The sequence below is a fragment of the Pseudonaja textilis genome, chromosome 5 (genome assembly GCF_049901715.1).
Source record: "Pseudonaja textilis isolate UNSWEBS1 chromosome 5, rPseTex1.2, whole genome shotgun sequence".
Lineage (NCBI taxonomy): Eukaryota > Metazoa > Chordata > Lepidosauria > Squamata > Elapidae > Pseudonaja > Pseudonaja textilis.
This window is the reverse complement of record NC_141994.1, coordinates 55,963,150-55,979,733: the sequence shown is the minus strand read 5'-3', so window position 1 is coordinate 55,979,733 and position 16,584 is coordinate 55,963,150. Positions and strand designations below refer to the sequence as shown.

Genomic DNA, 16,584 nt, shown 5'->3' with positions numbered 1-16,584 from the left:
ACACAGTATTTTTTCAAATAAGCAATTCATCTCGAAATAGTTTATAGTTTATCTAGGATAATCAAGTACAGAAATGAGAAATAATTATGAACTAGGTGACTAAATTATTTTCTCACACTTTCATGCTTTTTAAACATAATATATTACTATATTCATTAATTCATAAGAATAGGACACACATGTCAGAAATCAATCTAAAATGTTTTATTTCCACATAGCTGAAAATCAGTTCTTCAAATTACGGAGACTAGGCTAGGAGGCTGTTGAGGCAATATATAAGAAAACTCAGATTGTTCACTAATATTATTCTCATTTCAGAGCGTGGGAGATTTGATTGCCATGTTTCAGAACAATGCTTATTTCGATTCTACGTTTTGGGAGAATGCTCATTTCTTAGCTTTAACTTGTTAAACGTTAGTTAAAGCAGCACTTCCAGACTTCCTCACTTCCAGCAGCATCTGGGGTGATTAGATGCGGGCTGCGAAGATTCGGACGATCGCTAAATGGCAGCAAAGAGATACGATACGAACACCTCAAAAAACTCTTGCTGCCATCCGGGGGTCGCCCAAATTTCCGCAGTCCAGATCTGCTAGTTCTACCACAGTTCGCTTTTAAACGGTGTAATTCAGCCGATCGGAGAAACAAAAAAGCCACCTATCTCCTAACAAACGTGCCCAGGTGGAGGGTGGGGGCTGGCGAAGCCGTTCCTCGCATCTAAAGGTTTCCCTTGATGACGTAAGAAGGGGGCGCGTCGTGATGTCAGGGTGTTTCCTGGTGACGTTCCGCTGGGCATGCGCACCCGCGCCGCGGCGATTCTGGGTGACGTCACGCTCAGGGCGTGACGTTGGCGCTGCTGCTGCTGCTGCCGCTGCCTCCCTGTGTGGAGGATTGGGTGGCTTGGTTGAGCTTCTTCTGCCCCGTCCTTCTGTGCCCCCCCACCCCTCGTTCCACCCTCCCCCCCCCCACACACACTTTCCTTTCGCTACGGGTCGCATCTGGGGGCGGCCGGGTCGAGAGGAGCGACACGGCCGGGCCTCCCCTTCTCCCTCCTCCTCCCCGTCCCCCCTCTTGGCCCCCGCCTCCTCCTCCTCCTCCTCTCCCTCAGCGCTTCGATCCAAGATGGCGGCGCTGAGCAGCAGCGGCAGCGCTGAGGAGGCATCGCTTTTCAACGGGGACATGGAACCCGAGCCGCCTCCGCCCGGACCCTCCTACGCCGGGGGTAGCGGCAGCGCCGGAGGCGACTCTGCCATCCCGGAGGAGGTGAGGGCTCCCTTACTGTGAGGTGCGCGGAGTGGCGGGGAGGGGGAGGCGAGGAGAGGCAAGGCCGGGCTTGGCATCTCAGCGCGCCGTTTTCTCTGTGCTCGGGGAGTCCCGAGAGTGGAAGCCCGTCTGCAGGGGCTTAAGCTGACGAGCGGCGATAAGGCGTAACGAGTCGGAGTTTATAACCCGGGGGAAGGATGTTTGTCCGAAGCCCCGGACGTCTCTGCGAGGCGTTGGGGCCAAAAGCAAGACGTTAAGGCAGCCGGAGATGCTTAGACGGGAGCGGGGGGTCGATATCGTAAGCTGCCCGCTTGCCCGGAGGGAAGGGGCGACAAAACTTCCCTGGCCTGATTTACAGAACCTTCGTCGCCAGGAAAAACCGTCTCCAGCTAATACAAGCTTTTCCCGACCTGGTGCCGTCCCGTTTTTATTGCACTGCAGTTTCCATTAAGCTGTCTGCAGGATGACAGGGATGTGTGGAAGCTCTCGTCCAGTTTCACAGGAGGGCATCAAGTTGGGGAAGGCAGCAGTTAGTTGCTGCCCCCACTGAACTGTTGCTACAGGTGCAGCATCAATAGCCCCCGGTAACCTTGGAAAAAAGCTGCTTTGTGAAAATACAGTAGTGAAACCCTCACAAAAGTTTAATTTGTCACCAGGCCAAGTGAAATATTGTTGATTTGTTTGGTTTGCTACACAGTAGAATGCTCTGGATTTGTCTTCTCAGACTTTTTTTCCCTTCCCTCTGCCTGATTCTTAGCAGTAATTGTCTGCCAAGGATAGATGTAACTGCAGGAACTATGTCAATAACATTATCCTTCATCTCTTTTCCCCACACTTGCCATAATGACTTCTTTTGACCCTAATGCATTACCCCAAGAAAATGCAAGAAGAGAAGAGATACCTGTCTGTGTTTTGTATAGACTTTTCAGAAGTGATTGGACTGCCGTTTATCAGAAATGGTGTAGGGTCTCCTGCTTGGGTGGGATTGGACTAGATGACCTACAAGGTCCCTTCCAGCTCTGTGTATCTGCTTCAGATAAACAGGCAGGGGTGGGGCTGTCTGTCAACAATTTATAGAATCCAAAAAAGGTGGAATTGCTACCTTTCTAACTCAGTCATTAAAAGTTACCAGTGGATTGCGTAATTTTTTCCCCCACAAGCAAGCATTCTCAGGTGCCCTCTGAACAGGACCTTAGCACAAATGGGACAAACCTCTTGGCATTCTTGTTGGCAAAAGATGTAGCAGATTGTTCTTAGTACCCAAAACTGGATTCAGTGCAAAAACCTGTATTGCTCCTTTTAAAGCAAACATTAATACTTTATTCATCTGAATATTTTTACTAAGTACTAACTACCTAGCTTTAAAATGACATACTGGGGCAGGAATAAAGGAAAATAGTTTTATAAATACATGCAAGTGTGATTTGCTGAATTATTTTTAGGTACAGTTTACTTTTTGCATAACTACTTAGTATGAATTTCATTTTCCAAATATGCATCAGTTATTTTTGTATTGTGCTGTGAAGTTTCTCTGGAGAAAACCAACATAGCTTTTAAATTATATGCAGAATGTGGTTGGAAAAAGGTTAAGCTTAAATAGAGTTTTTTGAATGAATATCCACAATTGCTGTACTAATCATTTCATTTCCATAGGAATAATAGCAACCTGAAGATAAAGGTATAATAAAGCAGTACAATATCTTTTTAGATGTGATACAGTTCCCTAAGAATTACTTCAGGTTTTATATATTTGATATTTTTAATTATAATTTAATAACAGAATAATAACTACTGTAATAGGCTAAAGACAATATTCATCCAGCATTTTCTCACAGAAGCTTACCAGTCTCTGAGGTACTAAACAATAGCAGACATATCTCTCTTCTGCAAAGTAATATTTGGATCCATGCTGCCCCAGCCCAGTGGTCCCATTAAATCTTCAAGGCTAATAGCTCTCAGTAGGCCTGTCCTTGAATTTATTCAAACTATTTTTAAAGTCATCTGATAAATGGTTATAAACACAGGTTAATTATGCACTGTGGAAAGTAATTTTTCTGTTCAAAATATCTTCCTTTAAGTTTCATTGGATAACCCCTGCTTCTAAGTGTTTTAAAAGAGGAAGAAAAAATTTCTGTCCATCCTTCCAGGTTCTCTGTAACATGTATGATTTTATACAATTCAACCATGTCTCTAAAGAAGATGGATGGGCCGCAAATGTAATAAGCAAACTAATCATGTCTGCCCTTAGTTATCTTCTCTCTAAACTGAAGTTCCAGATGATCTAGATTTTCTTGTAAGGAAGATGCTTGAGTTCCTTGATGATTTTCATTGCCTTCTTCTGCATTTTTTCCACTTTGTTATAATGTTTTTTAAATTATTCCACCCTTCTGTATATTTGCACTATATTGTTGATAGTTTTGTTTTCAATTCCTTTCCTGATGAACTCTTCCATATGGAATTTGCTTGGAATCTTGCTGCAAATTGATCAGCATCTTCACTGAGATATCCAACATTACTTCAGGATTTTTTTCCTGTTTTTTAGAACAGAAAACGTGAATTGGCTTTTGCCCCTATGTATACCATACTCTACAGATAAATTGAATCATGTTTGCTGTTTGATCGATCGTTTTCTAACTTGTTCCTTTCTCATCAGTCAAAATTATCTACTAGCTAAAAAGCATTTGCTCAATGTAGATTCTTGAAAAATTCTCTCTTAATTCCCTCATTTGAAAAAAATGCCTATTTCTTCCTGCCTCTTGGCTTTGTTTTATCCATTTAGAAATTTATAAAATAACAAATCATCTTATATCCAGAGTGCCAAGTTTATTTAACAGCCTTTGATGGGGAACTTTTGCAAAGAGTCTCTGAAATTCCAAGTGCACAATGTTTGTCTGCAAAATCATATTCTTTAAAAAAATTAGAAATTGGTAAGGCAAGATTTAGTTTTGCAGATTCCATGCTGATTCCCTTAAGCAAGACTTTTCTATGTGGCTAGCTTATTTGTTTTTTGATGTTAAACTAACAGGTGTATAATTTCAAATGTTAGTTGGCTGAGGAAAACTATTGATTCATGTTGTTTTAGAGATAAAACCTATTGACTAGTGTAGGGCTTTTTTTGGTAAACCAATTTATAATTATCCATAAATACTTTCCATATGACCCTATATCAGGGTTATTATGCCTTTCAAATAAATTCAGCTACTTTTATTTTGAAGCTGTGGGTGGATTATTTGAGTAATAAAGGCATGTGATTCCAGATAATTTTGCTGTTTAAGTTATGTTTAGTGATGTTATATGTTTGTTTTTTGGCTTGATTTATCAATAGGACTAACAGTAAACAACATGCAGTACATGATTTGAAAAGGACATCTTGATTGGAGCCTAAAGAATGTTTGCATGTGGATTCTATAACTAGTCTGTGTAACTAAGGATTAATCTGTCTGGATGTACCACTGATGGAATGTTGTCGGCCTGGTGTTTGATAATCTACTTGATTAGCCCTGATTTGTCAACAAAGCCAGGAGGCTTATCAAGTTTCCAGGATGCTTCTGTTGGTGGTTTTCATTTAGCTTGATAGTTATGAGTAGTGTATCCATGATGGTCTCCTTTGGGAAACCTTTATTAAACAGAATATAGCTGGAAATTGATTGAGCTCAGCCAGACAGTTATTGAAGGACCAAGAGCATTCAATAACCTACGGTATGTCTTGGAATGAATTTCTTCTAGTTGACACCACCTGAAGAATGTCTGAACTGGGTTGGTAATTGAAAGCTTGCCAACTCATCTTGATACTGTAGGATTATTCAAGTAATAAGTATACAGTTACTATTTCATAATAAACCTGCCATGCACATGATGGAAATTATTGCAATGATTGGGGGAACTAATTTATTGTTACATGCAATTATAATGGATAGAGCTAGTCCATCATGCCATTAAAAGTGAACAGTTGTTTCTTAGCAATTCTCTCTAACTGAATTTCGTCTAGGATTCAAATATATATTTTGGAGAACAGAATAATAGAATTGGAAAGAACCTTGGAGGCCTTCTAGCCTCCTCCTGCTCTAGCAGGAGACCCTATACCATTCCGGACAAGTGGCTATCCAGTCTCTTTTTTAAAAGCCATTCCACTGGTTAATTGTTTTCAGTGATAGGAAATTTCTCCTTAGTTCTAGGTTGCTCCTCTCCTTGATTACTTTCCATCCGTTGTTTCTTGCCTTGCCTTATGTTGCTTTGGAAAACAGGTTGACCCCCTCTTCTTTGTGGCAGCCCTTCAAATATTGAAACACTATCATCTCACCCCTAGTCCTTCTTTTCATTAGATTAGACAAACCCAATTCCTACAGCCATTCTTACTCTGAACTAAATGTGTGTAAATATAAATTCTCTTTATCTCATTCCGATTATTTAATAAAATGAGTGTTTTAGATGTGGAGATGTAACAGTCAACTAATAACTAATAATTCAGTAAACTCTTGATTGTTGTATCAGACTTGAATGTAATATAAAAATGTGACTACCTTGTCATCGTGCCTTGTATACCCTTCCGATAAATGGTAACTTGTATAAAAATATAACAACTACTGATTCAATATTGAAAATATTACACTTGTTTGGGAAGGGGTTGTACTCTTTTTGAAAAAAAGCAGGTGTTTCTCAATGACTAAATAGCAATGGCTGTAAGTCCCTTGGTCCAACTTATGTTTTTATACCAGCTGTTTTGAGACTGTGCTTATTTTGACATGATTTCTTCCACATTTATTTTGGGGATAAATATAAATATTAAATATTATTGCCACCATCCTCATATGATGGAAGTCTGTTCTTTTACAATTTTGTCTTTTTTTTCACCTCCTGGTAGTGTTATACGCAGGGGAGGGGAGTGTAATGTAGTGTTGCTCATTTATTTAACAACCATTTATAAACAGTTAAATTTTTAATAATAACCTGTGAACAAATAATATGGGATAGAAATTTAGAGCTATAGAAATAAGAAAGTTATCTTTTCACAAAAGCGGTTGATGTCTTGGTCCTTTCCTTTCCTTTTTTCCCCTAAATGTCAACTGTTTCTTTTTTCACACCTTCTCCTTTTCTCCTAGAACCATGCCCCAATTTCCATATTAGGAAGTGTCCAGTTAACTCCTTATTCACTTTAGTAAAATGCAAGAATATTTGGCATGGTCTCTCACATACACATTCTACAAAGACAATGGAAATGTAGAAAATAGTAGAATAGTTATGTGGCAGAATGCTTTGTTTATGTGTGTACATTGATTGTTCACCTATGAAAAGAAGAATCTTGCTTGGTCTGATTAAGTTTTGATTCTAAAAATAGTATATAAGGGTGATGAATATAAAATACTGATGTCTATCTCAAATCTCAAAGAGAACAGGTTTACATAAGGGGGATGAATATAAAATTCTCGTATCTATCTCAATATCAAGGAGAACAGGTTTAAAAATACAGTGTTATGGATGCTATAAAGTTTTCTTGAGAAAATCGTAATGCTATTTGTTGTAGTTAAGTTATTCTTTGTTTTGAAAATGTTAAGATCCTTATCCCAGTACAGATTGTCATCATTTCCTCATTATGCAATTAGCTCTGCACATTATTTCATAGCAAATTCCATAGTTTGTTTCAAATATGAGTTTCTTATTCTTTACAGAAAATGTTTAGTTTTAAAAATATCCCGTCATACAGGTCCCGAGTGGTAAACTCTTTTTGTTTCTTGCAACAGAATTGGTATGGATCACTAAAATCTTGAATCTTTAAGATACCTAAGACGTTTATTGTAAATTGATATATAGTGGAGGTAATAAATTTCCATTTTTAATACTTTATTGTTCTGCTTCCAATTACTGTAACTCTTCATGCTCAAATGTTATTCCTGGGGTAAAATATGAATCATTACTGAATATATATTTGTGCCTTTCATAGAAAGCATTATTTCTGGATTTCTCTAAATACCTTGCAATGTAAATGTGGTTACAGTAAAATTCAAGCAAAATTATATTTATGTATACTTTTAAACATATTTGAGACTGCTAACAGAATGAATTGCACTGAACAAAATAATTATTGAGGTTTTGATAAAATTGCTGGCCACACATTTATTGAGGCCTCCGTTTTAAAGGTTTCTTTGCTTCCCTAATTGCCTAGCATATAGAAAGAGTAATAAAACATGTGAATCAAAACAAGCAAGTTATGTAGTCCACACTTGTATAATTAAGGGTTAAAGTATTTTTCTTCCTGCAACAGCTGTTCCGTTTTCTAAATGCCCACATTTTCTCATAATGATATCGATGTTTACTGCAATATAGACATTTAAATAACTACTTTCTAAGTTATCATGGTAAGAGTGTCACATGGCATGTCCTTGCAGTAGAAGTGAACAGTGCTAGTTACTGAGGTAAAAAGTGAGTGTTTACGTTTTTAAAGTATTATTGGAAAGTCCCCCTGCATTTTGTTTTACATATTTTCTGGCTATATTAAAATGCCTCAATATGCAACATTTAAAATTTATAATGCTTCTGACTGATTATTGAATTGGACAACAAAACTAGGAGCTGGACTTCTGCAAATTCTGGAAATCTATAGGCTCTCACACATTTACTTTAGCTTACAGCCATACTTCAATAAACCTTCATTTTCACCATTAAGTTCAGTAAAACAGTGTGATGATATGAAGTATGACAACCTAGCTCTTAAATTGTGATTTGAAAAGAAGATCAAATATTATTCAGTGTGGATTTCCAGGAAAGAATAAATATGAATCTACTTAAAATATGTTTAAGTATTTTTGTGGCTCATCTTCTTTCCTTTCAGATGCCATCTAAGAAAAGTCAAGATAATAATAATGTGACCCCTCACATTATTAACCTTATTTTTTAGCCAGTTGCTGATAAAACATCTATTATACAGAATTTAAACAATGGTAAAATCATTGAACTTTCATATACCACAAAGATCTGGCTTCTCTCCAGGTCTTCCTAAATTCTGTGGGCTAGAATTTTGCCATTCTTCTGGTCCTTTTTGTTGGGCCACATCCCCAGAATAGGAGACTATTAATTGATACCTAGAACATTGAGGTATGGTCTCGCAAAGGGTTCCATCTTATCCTTCATGCTCTTTAACGTCTAAGTGAAGCTGTTGGAGTAGTTTGGTAAACAGTGCCATCGGTATGTTAATGACAGCAGCTGTATTGGGTTTCCCATTCGGTTCCAAGGAAGCTATTTGTCCCCCTTGAAAGTTGCCTTAGCTCATTAATGTGTCAGAGAAGACAAGACAAGATTATATTAAATCTGAATGAGATGGAGGTTGACAAATAGAAAACTGAACTCAAAGATCAAGGATGGCTTACACTCATCCTAAAAAGCATGGTTCTTAGTGTGGAAGCACTTTTTAATTCTCAGCTGATACCAGACTCAAAATAGCAATAGCACTTAGACTTATATACCACTTCACAGTGCTTTAAGCCCTATCTAAGCAGTTTACAGAGACAGCATATTGGCCCCAACAATCTGGGTCCTCATTTTACTGACCTCAAAAGTATGGAAAGCAGAGTTAACCTTGACTTGGTGAGATTCAAACTGTCAAATTGCAGGCAGGCGTCAGGCAGCAGAAGTAGCCATTCTAACCACTGTGCCACAGAAGAGATAGCTGTGGCAACTGTGAGGTTGTCATGAATAATATATAAAAGTTGAATAGGTGTAGAGTATGTAGTAGATAAGTTAATACTAAGTAAATGTTGCTAAGATAGATGAATAAAATAATTCCTGTACTGAAAGATGTGTGCTGCTTGTCAGTGGCCAGTTTTCCCGATAGGAGGAGAGGGCAGCCTCAGGCATTGCACTTGGACTAGAGATGGCATTCGGTCAGAAATTTGGTTTGAAGGCCACTCTCAGGGTTTTGAAAATGTGGAAAGTACCAATAAAGGAGAATATTTGTAGCTCAGGATTGAAATGAGGGGTCCTTGGTGTTCTCTGAGTTTGGTTGTTTTCTTGCACTAGGTAACATCATCTAGGTAACTACCAAATTAGATAACATCACCAATGCTAGTACTTTTTCCAGGCTTTTTAAAATAATTGATTTTAGTATGATTTTTCCATTAATTTTCATCTGCAGTTTAAAGCTATGTTTTCTTTTAATATAATTACTAACCATCTTTAGTGCTCACCAGAACTGAAGGATAAGACATTATTCCAATAAATAAATAGTTTTAGAGTTCTGTTCTCCATAATTTGGACAGATGGTTGAGTCTCTGGTGATTGCATGAACATTCAGTGTACTGTCATTTTTTCCCCCAGAAGCAAGTACTTAAATTCTTAGGTGTTGTTTTTTGGCTAATAGTTACTGTTTTTACATGTATTTTAGAAATAGTTCCTTTACAGTACCAAAGTAATAATCATATTAAAGTTGACAAGAGAATAGAAGTAGACATGATAAGATGGTTTACATTATTTCTTACAGAAGTTTATTTGCAACACAGTTACACATTTATCCATGTCTTGGACTCTCAAATCTAGTCTCAATGATTACATGGATATATCTGTATAGGTAATCCTCAACTTACAACCATTCATTTAGTGACCAGCCAAAGTTACAACAGCACTGAAAGCAGTGATTTACGACCATTTTTCATACTTAAGACCATTGCACCATCCCTGTGGTCACATATCAAAATCTGAATGTCTGACAATTTATGAGGGCTGCTATGTCCTGGAGTCATGTGATCACCTTTTGTGACCTTCAGTGACAGTGGGAAGCTAGGTTCAGTTAACAATCATTTTATTAACTTAACCACAGTGGTTCACTTAACAACTATGGCAAGAAAATCATGCAATGGAGAAATTTAACAACTGTCTTGCTTAGTAACAGAAATTTTGGGTTCAGTTGTGGTTGTACGTCGAGGACTACTCTATAGTGATCTTGGCAACAGGGAAATAATTGGCCAAAGTTACTTTCTGGGGTTTTTGTTTGTTTTATTTTTACTTCTTCCTATAACCTTCCAATAGTTACCCATGCTCTTGATCATCTGTGCCACACATTTGCATTATGCACTTTTATGAGCAGGCATTGAATCTTGCTCTCAGCCACTAAATATATTGCTGGTTTTGTTGTGTGCTATACAAGTGAAGTTTGAGAGATAGAAAATTATTGAGCAGTTGTTTTAGGTTGCATTATATATGTAGTGACTCGGCATAGGTGCACACACATCATAGCTAACAACATTAGTAAGTGAATTGGTTGTCAGCATATATTTGAGATATTAAGTTTAAAACTTTTAAATATATTTTATTAAGAATACTGAAATATTTCTCATTTTTTTTCTAGGTGTGGAATATCAAACAGATGATTAAGTTAACTCAAGAACATATAGAAGCTCTGCTAGACAAATTTGGAGGAGAACACAATCCACCCTCGATTTATTTGGAGGTAAGTACTAAGTTGGAAATTATTATTGTTGCTATTATTACATAGATTTTCTGCTTATTAAAAAATTTCAGAGTACTTATAAGTTTATATTGTAAAAGGAGGTGGGTATGCATGACTGATGAAGCGGAGACAAAGCCTAAAAACAGGGTCTTCAGACTTGGCAAGTTTAATCCCAGAATTCCTGAGCTAACATGACTGGAGGAAGAATTCTGGGAGTTGAAGTCCACAAGTCTTAAAGCTGTCAAGTTTGAAGACCCCTGGTTTAAGGTTTAGCAAGAGACTTCCACACACCAAAGGATATAAGAAAAGATTCAAATATGAATCAGGTTTGGGTTAGCCTAAATCTCCAAGGCCAGCTATCACAGGCTAATTCTTTCCTACTGTCTAGTGAATTCTGAGCATTTACAGGTTTTGGGCAACTTCCCATGTTTATTCTTCTTGTGAAATGGCATCCTACCAAGGGATTTAAATGTTGAAATGAGTGTGTAGAATGAATGATGAAAGAAAAATAGGACAGAAAATGAAGGCAGTAAGAATTGGACGAGTTGGAATTAAAAGGAAGGATAGAGAGAAAGTTAAATAGTATAAAACCATTTCTATAGGTGGGGGAATAGGATAATAAGGACAAAATTTTAAAATGGTTAAAAAAACAACAACTGGTGAGTGATGTGATTTGGGGTTGACATGGAGTTGTTCTTCCATAACAGCAAAGATTGGCAAGGACACAGAAGTAGAAATAACTATTGCCTTTGGCCGGTATCTTTTAGGAACTATAAGATAAAGCAGCAGCTGCCATTTGTGGCTGAATGGCTGCTGTTTTATCTCATCTGCTGGAGAAGGGAGGCCATGGACTGGAGAGTCTTGTGAAAAGCAGTAACAGAAGTAGAAGCTAATTAGAAAAACAAAGGTGATTGACGTGGCAGATATGGGTGACCTGGAATGTATGTAAGAACAGTGGAGGTGTGCTAGCTGGAAAACTTTGTGCCTGCAAAGTTATCTCAAACCTGATCTGTAGGTTGTGCATAGAGAGCATAAACAGAACATCAAATCTGTTGGCCAAAAGATCTGTTCAGAAGCAAAAACAAACTGAATACAATGTAAAAACACTAAGTGAGAATGGATTCTTGGACTGTGACAGTAGGGGAAGGAACCTCCAAATGAGAAACATGGAGGATTTTTTAAATAATGAAATTGAAAATGCAGTTGATGAAATTGAATAAAGGTAATGCTTATATATTGTATGACTGGGAACTCAGAGAATTGTTGGGTTTGATGGGTTCAGTAGAGTAGCAAAATTGGTCCACATACTATGATCTGATGAGCATATAAATGCAGAGAGATACAAGTGCAAGAAGGATGGAACTGGAAACCACATTGATTCAATGTTGTACAAAGGAAAGTATGGCTGACAGAACTACCATGTTTCTCATATAATAAGGCCGGGTCTTTTTTTTTTTTTTGAGCCCGAAAAAACGGCTAGGCCATCTTTTCGGGTCTGGCTTAATTCCCCCCCTTGCATCCTCGGGTGGGTGGTGACGGCTTGGATGTTGACCTTGGCGTTGGTGGGGCACTTCATATTGGGAGACCTTCCGCCACCGTTGCTTTCCTTTCTCCCCATACTGCTGCGGCATTTGGAACAATGCCATGGCACTCGGCACAGCCACGCGGCATTTGGCGCAGCCACGTGGGGCCGGCCAGGGCTCCTCCCTGCAACCGGGGCCTAGAGGAGACACTCGGCTTCAGGCGCTCCTGTCACCGCCTTCCCGGGTATCATTCGAAGGCAAAGCCCATTCTTTTAAAAACGACGCCCTACTACTGGTACAACAAAGCCTCCCCTGCCTGAGAGGGCAGCCCAACCCCACATGGGGAGGCGAATCTCCTGAGGCTGCAGCACAGGATCGGCCCACCCTGGGAGAAGCGCCCAGCTGCCATCCCTGCCTGGCACCAGGCAGAGCGCAAAAAGCTTCGCCTGGGGCGCCCAGCACAGCTGACAGGCAGGCCCTCCTGCTCAGCAGCAGAGCTCTGACCAAGGCAGCAAGCACCTCCCCGCTGGGCCCTCCACTCATCCCGCCAGGGCTGCGCCAGAGCCGGGCGGGTTGGGCAGAGTCAAGAAAGCGAGCCACGGGTGCGCGCCTGTCTGCCAAGCGAAAGAGCCGGGCTGACCCAAGCTTGGCTTCCTTCCCAAGTCCCTCCAGCCCGACCCCGAAGCAGTGATAGCGCCCACCCATCCGTGGACAGGAAGGCAAGGCGACAGCCCGCACTGCGTACTCCTCTGAACTGAGTGAGCGCCTCTGCTCGATGCCCGTGCCGCTGTAGCATTTGGAGCTGCCGGCGCATTTGGAGATGCGTGGGGATGGATGGGCTGGGCGGGGGGTGGGAAGGACGGGCGGCTTTGGGCTCTCTCTGCTGGACCCGCTGGCCAGGGAAGCAGCGCTGCTATTGCCTCGCCTCCCTGTCCGTGGACAGGTGGGCACTATCACTGCGTCGGGCAGCCTCTCCCAGTGGCCCCTTCGGGGTGGGGCTTGGGAAGCCAAGCTCGGGTCGGCCCGGCTCTTTCGCTTGGCAGGTGGGAACGCACCCGCGGCTTGCTTTCCCGGCTCTGCCCAACCCGCCCGGCTCCGGCATAGCCCTGGCAGGATGAGCGGAGGGCCTGGCGGGGAAGCACTCGCTGCCTTGGCCAGAGCTCTGCCGCCAGGCAGGAGGGCCCGCCTGTCAGCTGCACTGGGCACCTCAGGTGAAACTCTTCGCGCTCTGCTCGGCTCCAGGTGGGGGTGGCGGCTAGGCACTTCTCCCGGGGTGGGCCGATCCTGTGCTGCAGCCCTGGAAGATTCGCCTCCCCACGTGGGGTTGGGCTGCCCTCTCAGGCAGGGCAGGCTTGGTTGTACTGGTAGTAGGGCATCGTTTTTAAAAGAATGGGCTTTGCCTTCGAACGATGCCCGGGAAGGCAGCAACAGGAGCGTCTGAAGCCGAGTATCTCCGCTGGGCTCCAGTTGCAGTGGGGAGCCCTGGCTGGCCCTGCGTGGCTGTGCCAAACGCCGCGTGGCTGCGCCAAACGCCGTGGCATTCTAAACGCCGTGGCAGCACGGGGAGAAAGGAAAGCAACAGTGGCGGAAGCTCTCCCAATACGAAGTGCCCCACCAATGCTGAGGTCAACGCAGGCAGCACCATATCCGGGTGTGCAACAAAAGTACTTCGTAATGGCAAGCCCCCCCGCCATTCCCCCCCCCATTTCGCATGTTTTAATATAGGCCTTAATTTGGGGGGGAGGGGCTTAATTTCATTTCATGCCTATAAAACATGCTATTGGGGGAGGCCGTATTGTTGGAGAAACACGGTAGGATAAAACCAGAGTTTCAGGCTGCTGCTAAAATGCAAGTTAAGATGGCATCCAGTCATGATCTAATGTTGGATAAGTTTATATGTATTATTAAGGCTTGGCTTCATAGCAATAGGGATATGCCCTGTCATAGATTTGCCTTCCTGGGTTTCAGGTCCTGCAGTAGCCACAATGCTAAGATCTGGAGAAGTGTTGCTGTGATCATTCAGAAGACTTTAGCAGTGAGTGAGAGCACACTTCTGGCAATAACTGGATGTGAGTGTCTGTACATGCCAGGGCTTAGCCTTCTGTACATGTTCTGACCACTCTGCTATCTAGCAATTGTCCTTCAGAAGCTTTTAGACTTTCTTCCTGGACTGATGCTGAGGTCACTTGATGTTTTGGGGGGACTTCAGCCTCCATCCTTTAGATACGGAGTTTGGTTTGGCTTTAGAGTGGCAACCATGAACTTGTCCTGGTAATCTTAGTTCCAGCTCACAAAGGTAGATACACGCTTTAATTAGTTTTTGCTCCAGGGCAGATGAAACTGTGCAAAACATCATTACTGAACTGGTAGTAACACCAGTTGAATCCCACCCCTGGGTCAGGCTGCACATTTTGAACAATCTGGATATTCGTGAGAGCAGTGGACCTATTAAGGTGGTTTGTCTCAAAATCTTGATGGATGCTGAGAGTTTTCTGAAGGTTATGATGTTAATGCTAGATGTGCTTCTGACAATCCTCCAATCATGGTTCAAAGATCTAAAATGTACATTCTTTCCTCCAATTAACATATGATAATGCTCTTTTGTGCTTGTTTACTCTTATCATCTGAATTGGTAAACCATGATAGAATATTTCTGGCTCTGGTTTTGTTTCTGGTTTTGAAGATAAATTGCTGATGTGGATATTGCCTTTCAGCAAAATCCATAGTTTCTGCAAAGGAGAAAGAAGAAATGCCTGGAGTACTAGTAGAGGAAGATGAAGAGTGAATCTGATTGAGCATGAGTAAGAACTTATATTAGGGCTTACATTGTGGCAGTAAAGGCAGAAAAATTGTGTTTTCTTTGCTCCTATTGTTTTTGCTGGTAGCTGCGCAGCAACCCAGTTCAGGGAGAACAAATCCCTGCTGAGGAGGGACAGATTGCAGAGCATATGCAGGGTTATTGTGAGGAATATTTTTGCTATTTGGCAGATAAAATTGCTTGGATTCACTCAGAGTTGGATTCTGACTGGACAGTACCCAAAACAAGAGAGCAAGTTTTATTCTGTGACTCTCAAGGAGATGGACAGGAGTTTTCAGTCTGTCAGCTAAGCCAACTGCTTGTTAGATCCAGGTCCCTCCTAGATAAACTATACAAGAACTATGATTAGATGAACTAATTCTACTGTATTGTACAGCTACATAACAGAATCCTGCAAGTTTAAAGGTGCAAACAACCATTTTGAACCTCCTGCTTAATTAGGGCAGATTTTTCCTAAGTTTCTTCCTCTGACCCTTAAATCACTAGGGTTTCTGGCTCCCTTGTCTGGTTGTTTCCTAGGCAACATCTCTTCCCCTCGTCCCTCAAGTATCCACACATTTCATTTCGTTATTGTAGTCTGGTCCATGTGGTGACATCAGCTTCTTTGAGGAAGATGGTGATCCCCTCAGCGTTGAAGGAAGCTATGGTCCATTTTGGTAGAGAGTAAGGAAGATGGCCTTGACAGAAATATGCAACAACTGTTATCTAAGTGAAGAAGGATGAAACATTCTTTAAGTCCTGGGTGGGGGGAGAGGCAGCGGGGCAAGATATTTATTCAGAAGTTTGTCTAACAAATGCCTCCCTGATTCACTAGGGCACCAATTCTTGAAGACCCCTGGGGATCTCCCAAGACCCTATCAAGGAAGCACAAAAAAAATCAAAATTATTTTCCAAATATTGTAGATATTTGCAATTTTTTAAAAAAAAATCTCAACTCTTTTCATTGTTTCTTGTTAAAAAAGTATTGTGTTTTTTTATGAAAAATAATTATTTAATATTTTTATATGATTCAATAAATATTCTACAGATAATTTCAGTTTGAATTTTTTATATGGTACTGTAAATATTGATAAATGTAGCCCATGCAAACAAGAGCTCTGTAGGGTCCTCAGTAATTTTTAGAAATGAATTAGGGTCCAGAGAAGACTTTCAGAAACGCTGCACATGGGTATAAGTAGGAAAGGAGATAAAGCACAATCAGACTAAGTGGCTATGTCTATCTGAGCCCTTAAACCCAGGGGCACTCCATTGATTATTCTCAATGGGATATCAGCCTTATGAAATAGACCAGATAGAAACATGACCAGATGAGCTAATTCTACTTTATTGTAAGATTATATTTATAGAAACTTGTAAGTCTGAAAATACTTCCTTCCCCTGTCCCCTTTATAGCCCAGATAGCTATAGCACTTAGATTTATATCTTTACAGCCCTCTCTAAGCAGTTTACAAAGGCAGCATATTTCTCTCAACAATCTGGGTCCTCATTTTACTGTCCTTGGTAGGATGGAAGGTGAGTCAACCTTGAGCTAGTCAGATCAAAATGCT

General features: G+C 40.9%; 1 protein-coding gene across 5 annotated transcripts in view; it reads left to right on the top strand.

Moving 5' to 3' along the window:
• The first annotated feature begins 831 nt into the window (after nt 1–831).
• The window catches only part of BRAF (B-Raf proto-oncogene, serine/threonine kinase), a 59,713-nt gene continuing 43,960 nt past the window's right edge, over nt 832–16,584 (top strand). For 3 of the 5 annotated variants that reach the window (XM_087934969.1, XM_026723314.2, XM_087934968.1), the window contains exons 1-2: nt 856–1,260; nt 10,595–10,696. In XM_087934969.1, coding sequence (XP_087791095.1) covers nt 1,120–1,260; nt 10,595–10,696 — 243 coding nt within the window. In that variant the 5' untranslated portion in view covers nt 856–1,119. Of the gene's footprint in view, nt 1,261–10,594; nt 10,697–16,584 lie in introns of all 5 variants that reach the window. The other 2 variants (XM_087934970.1, XM_087934967.1) reach the window with 2 other exon arrangements.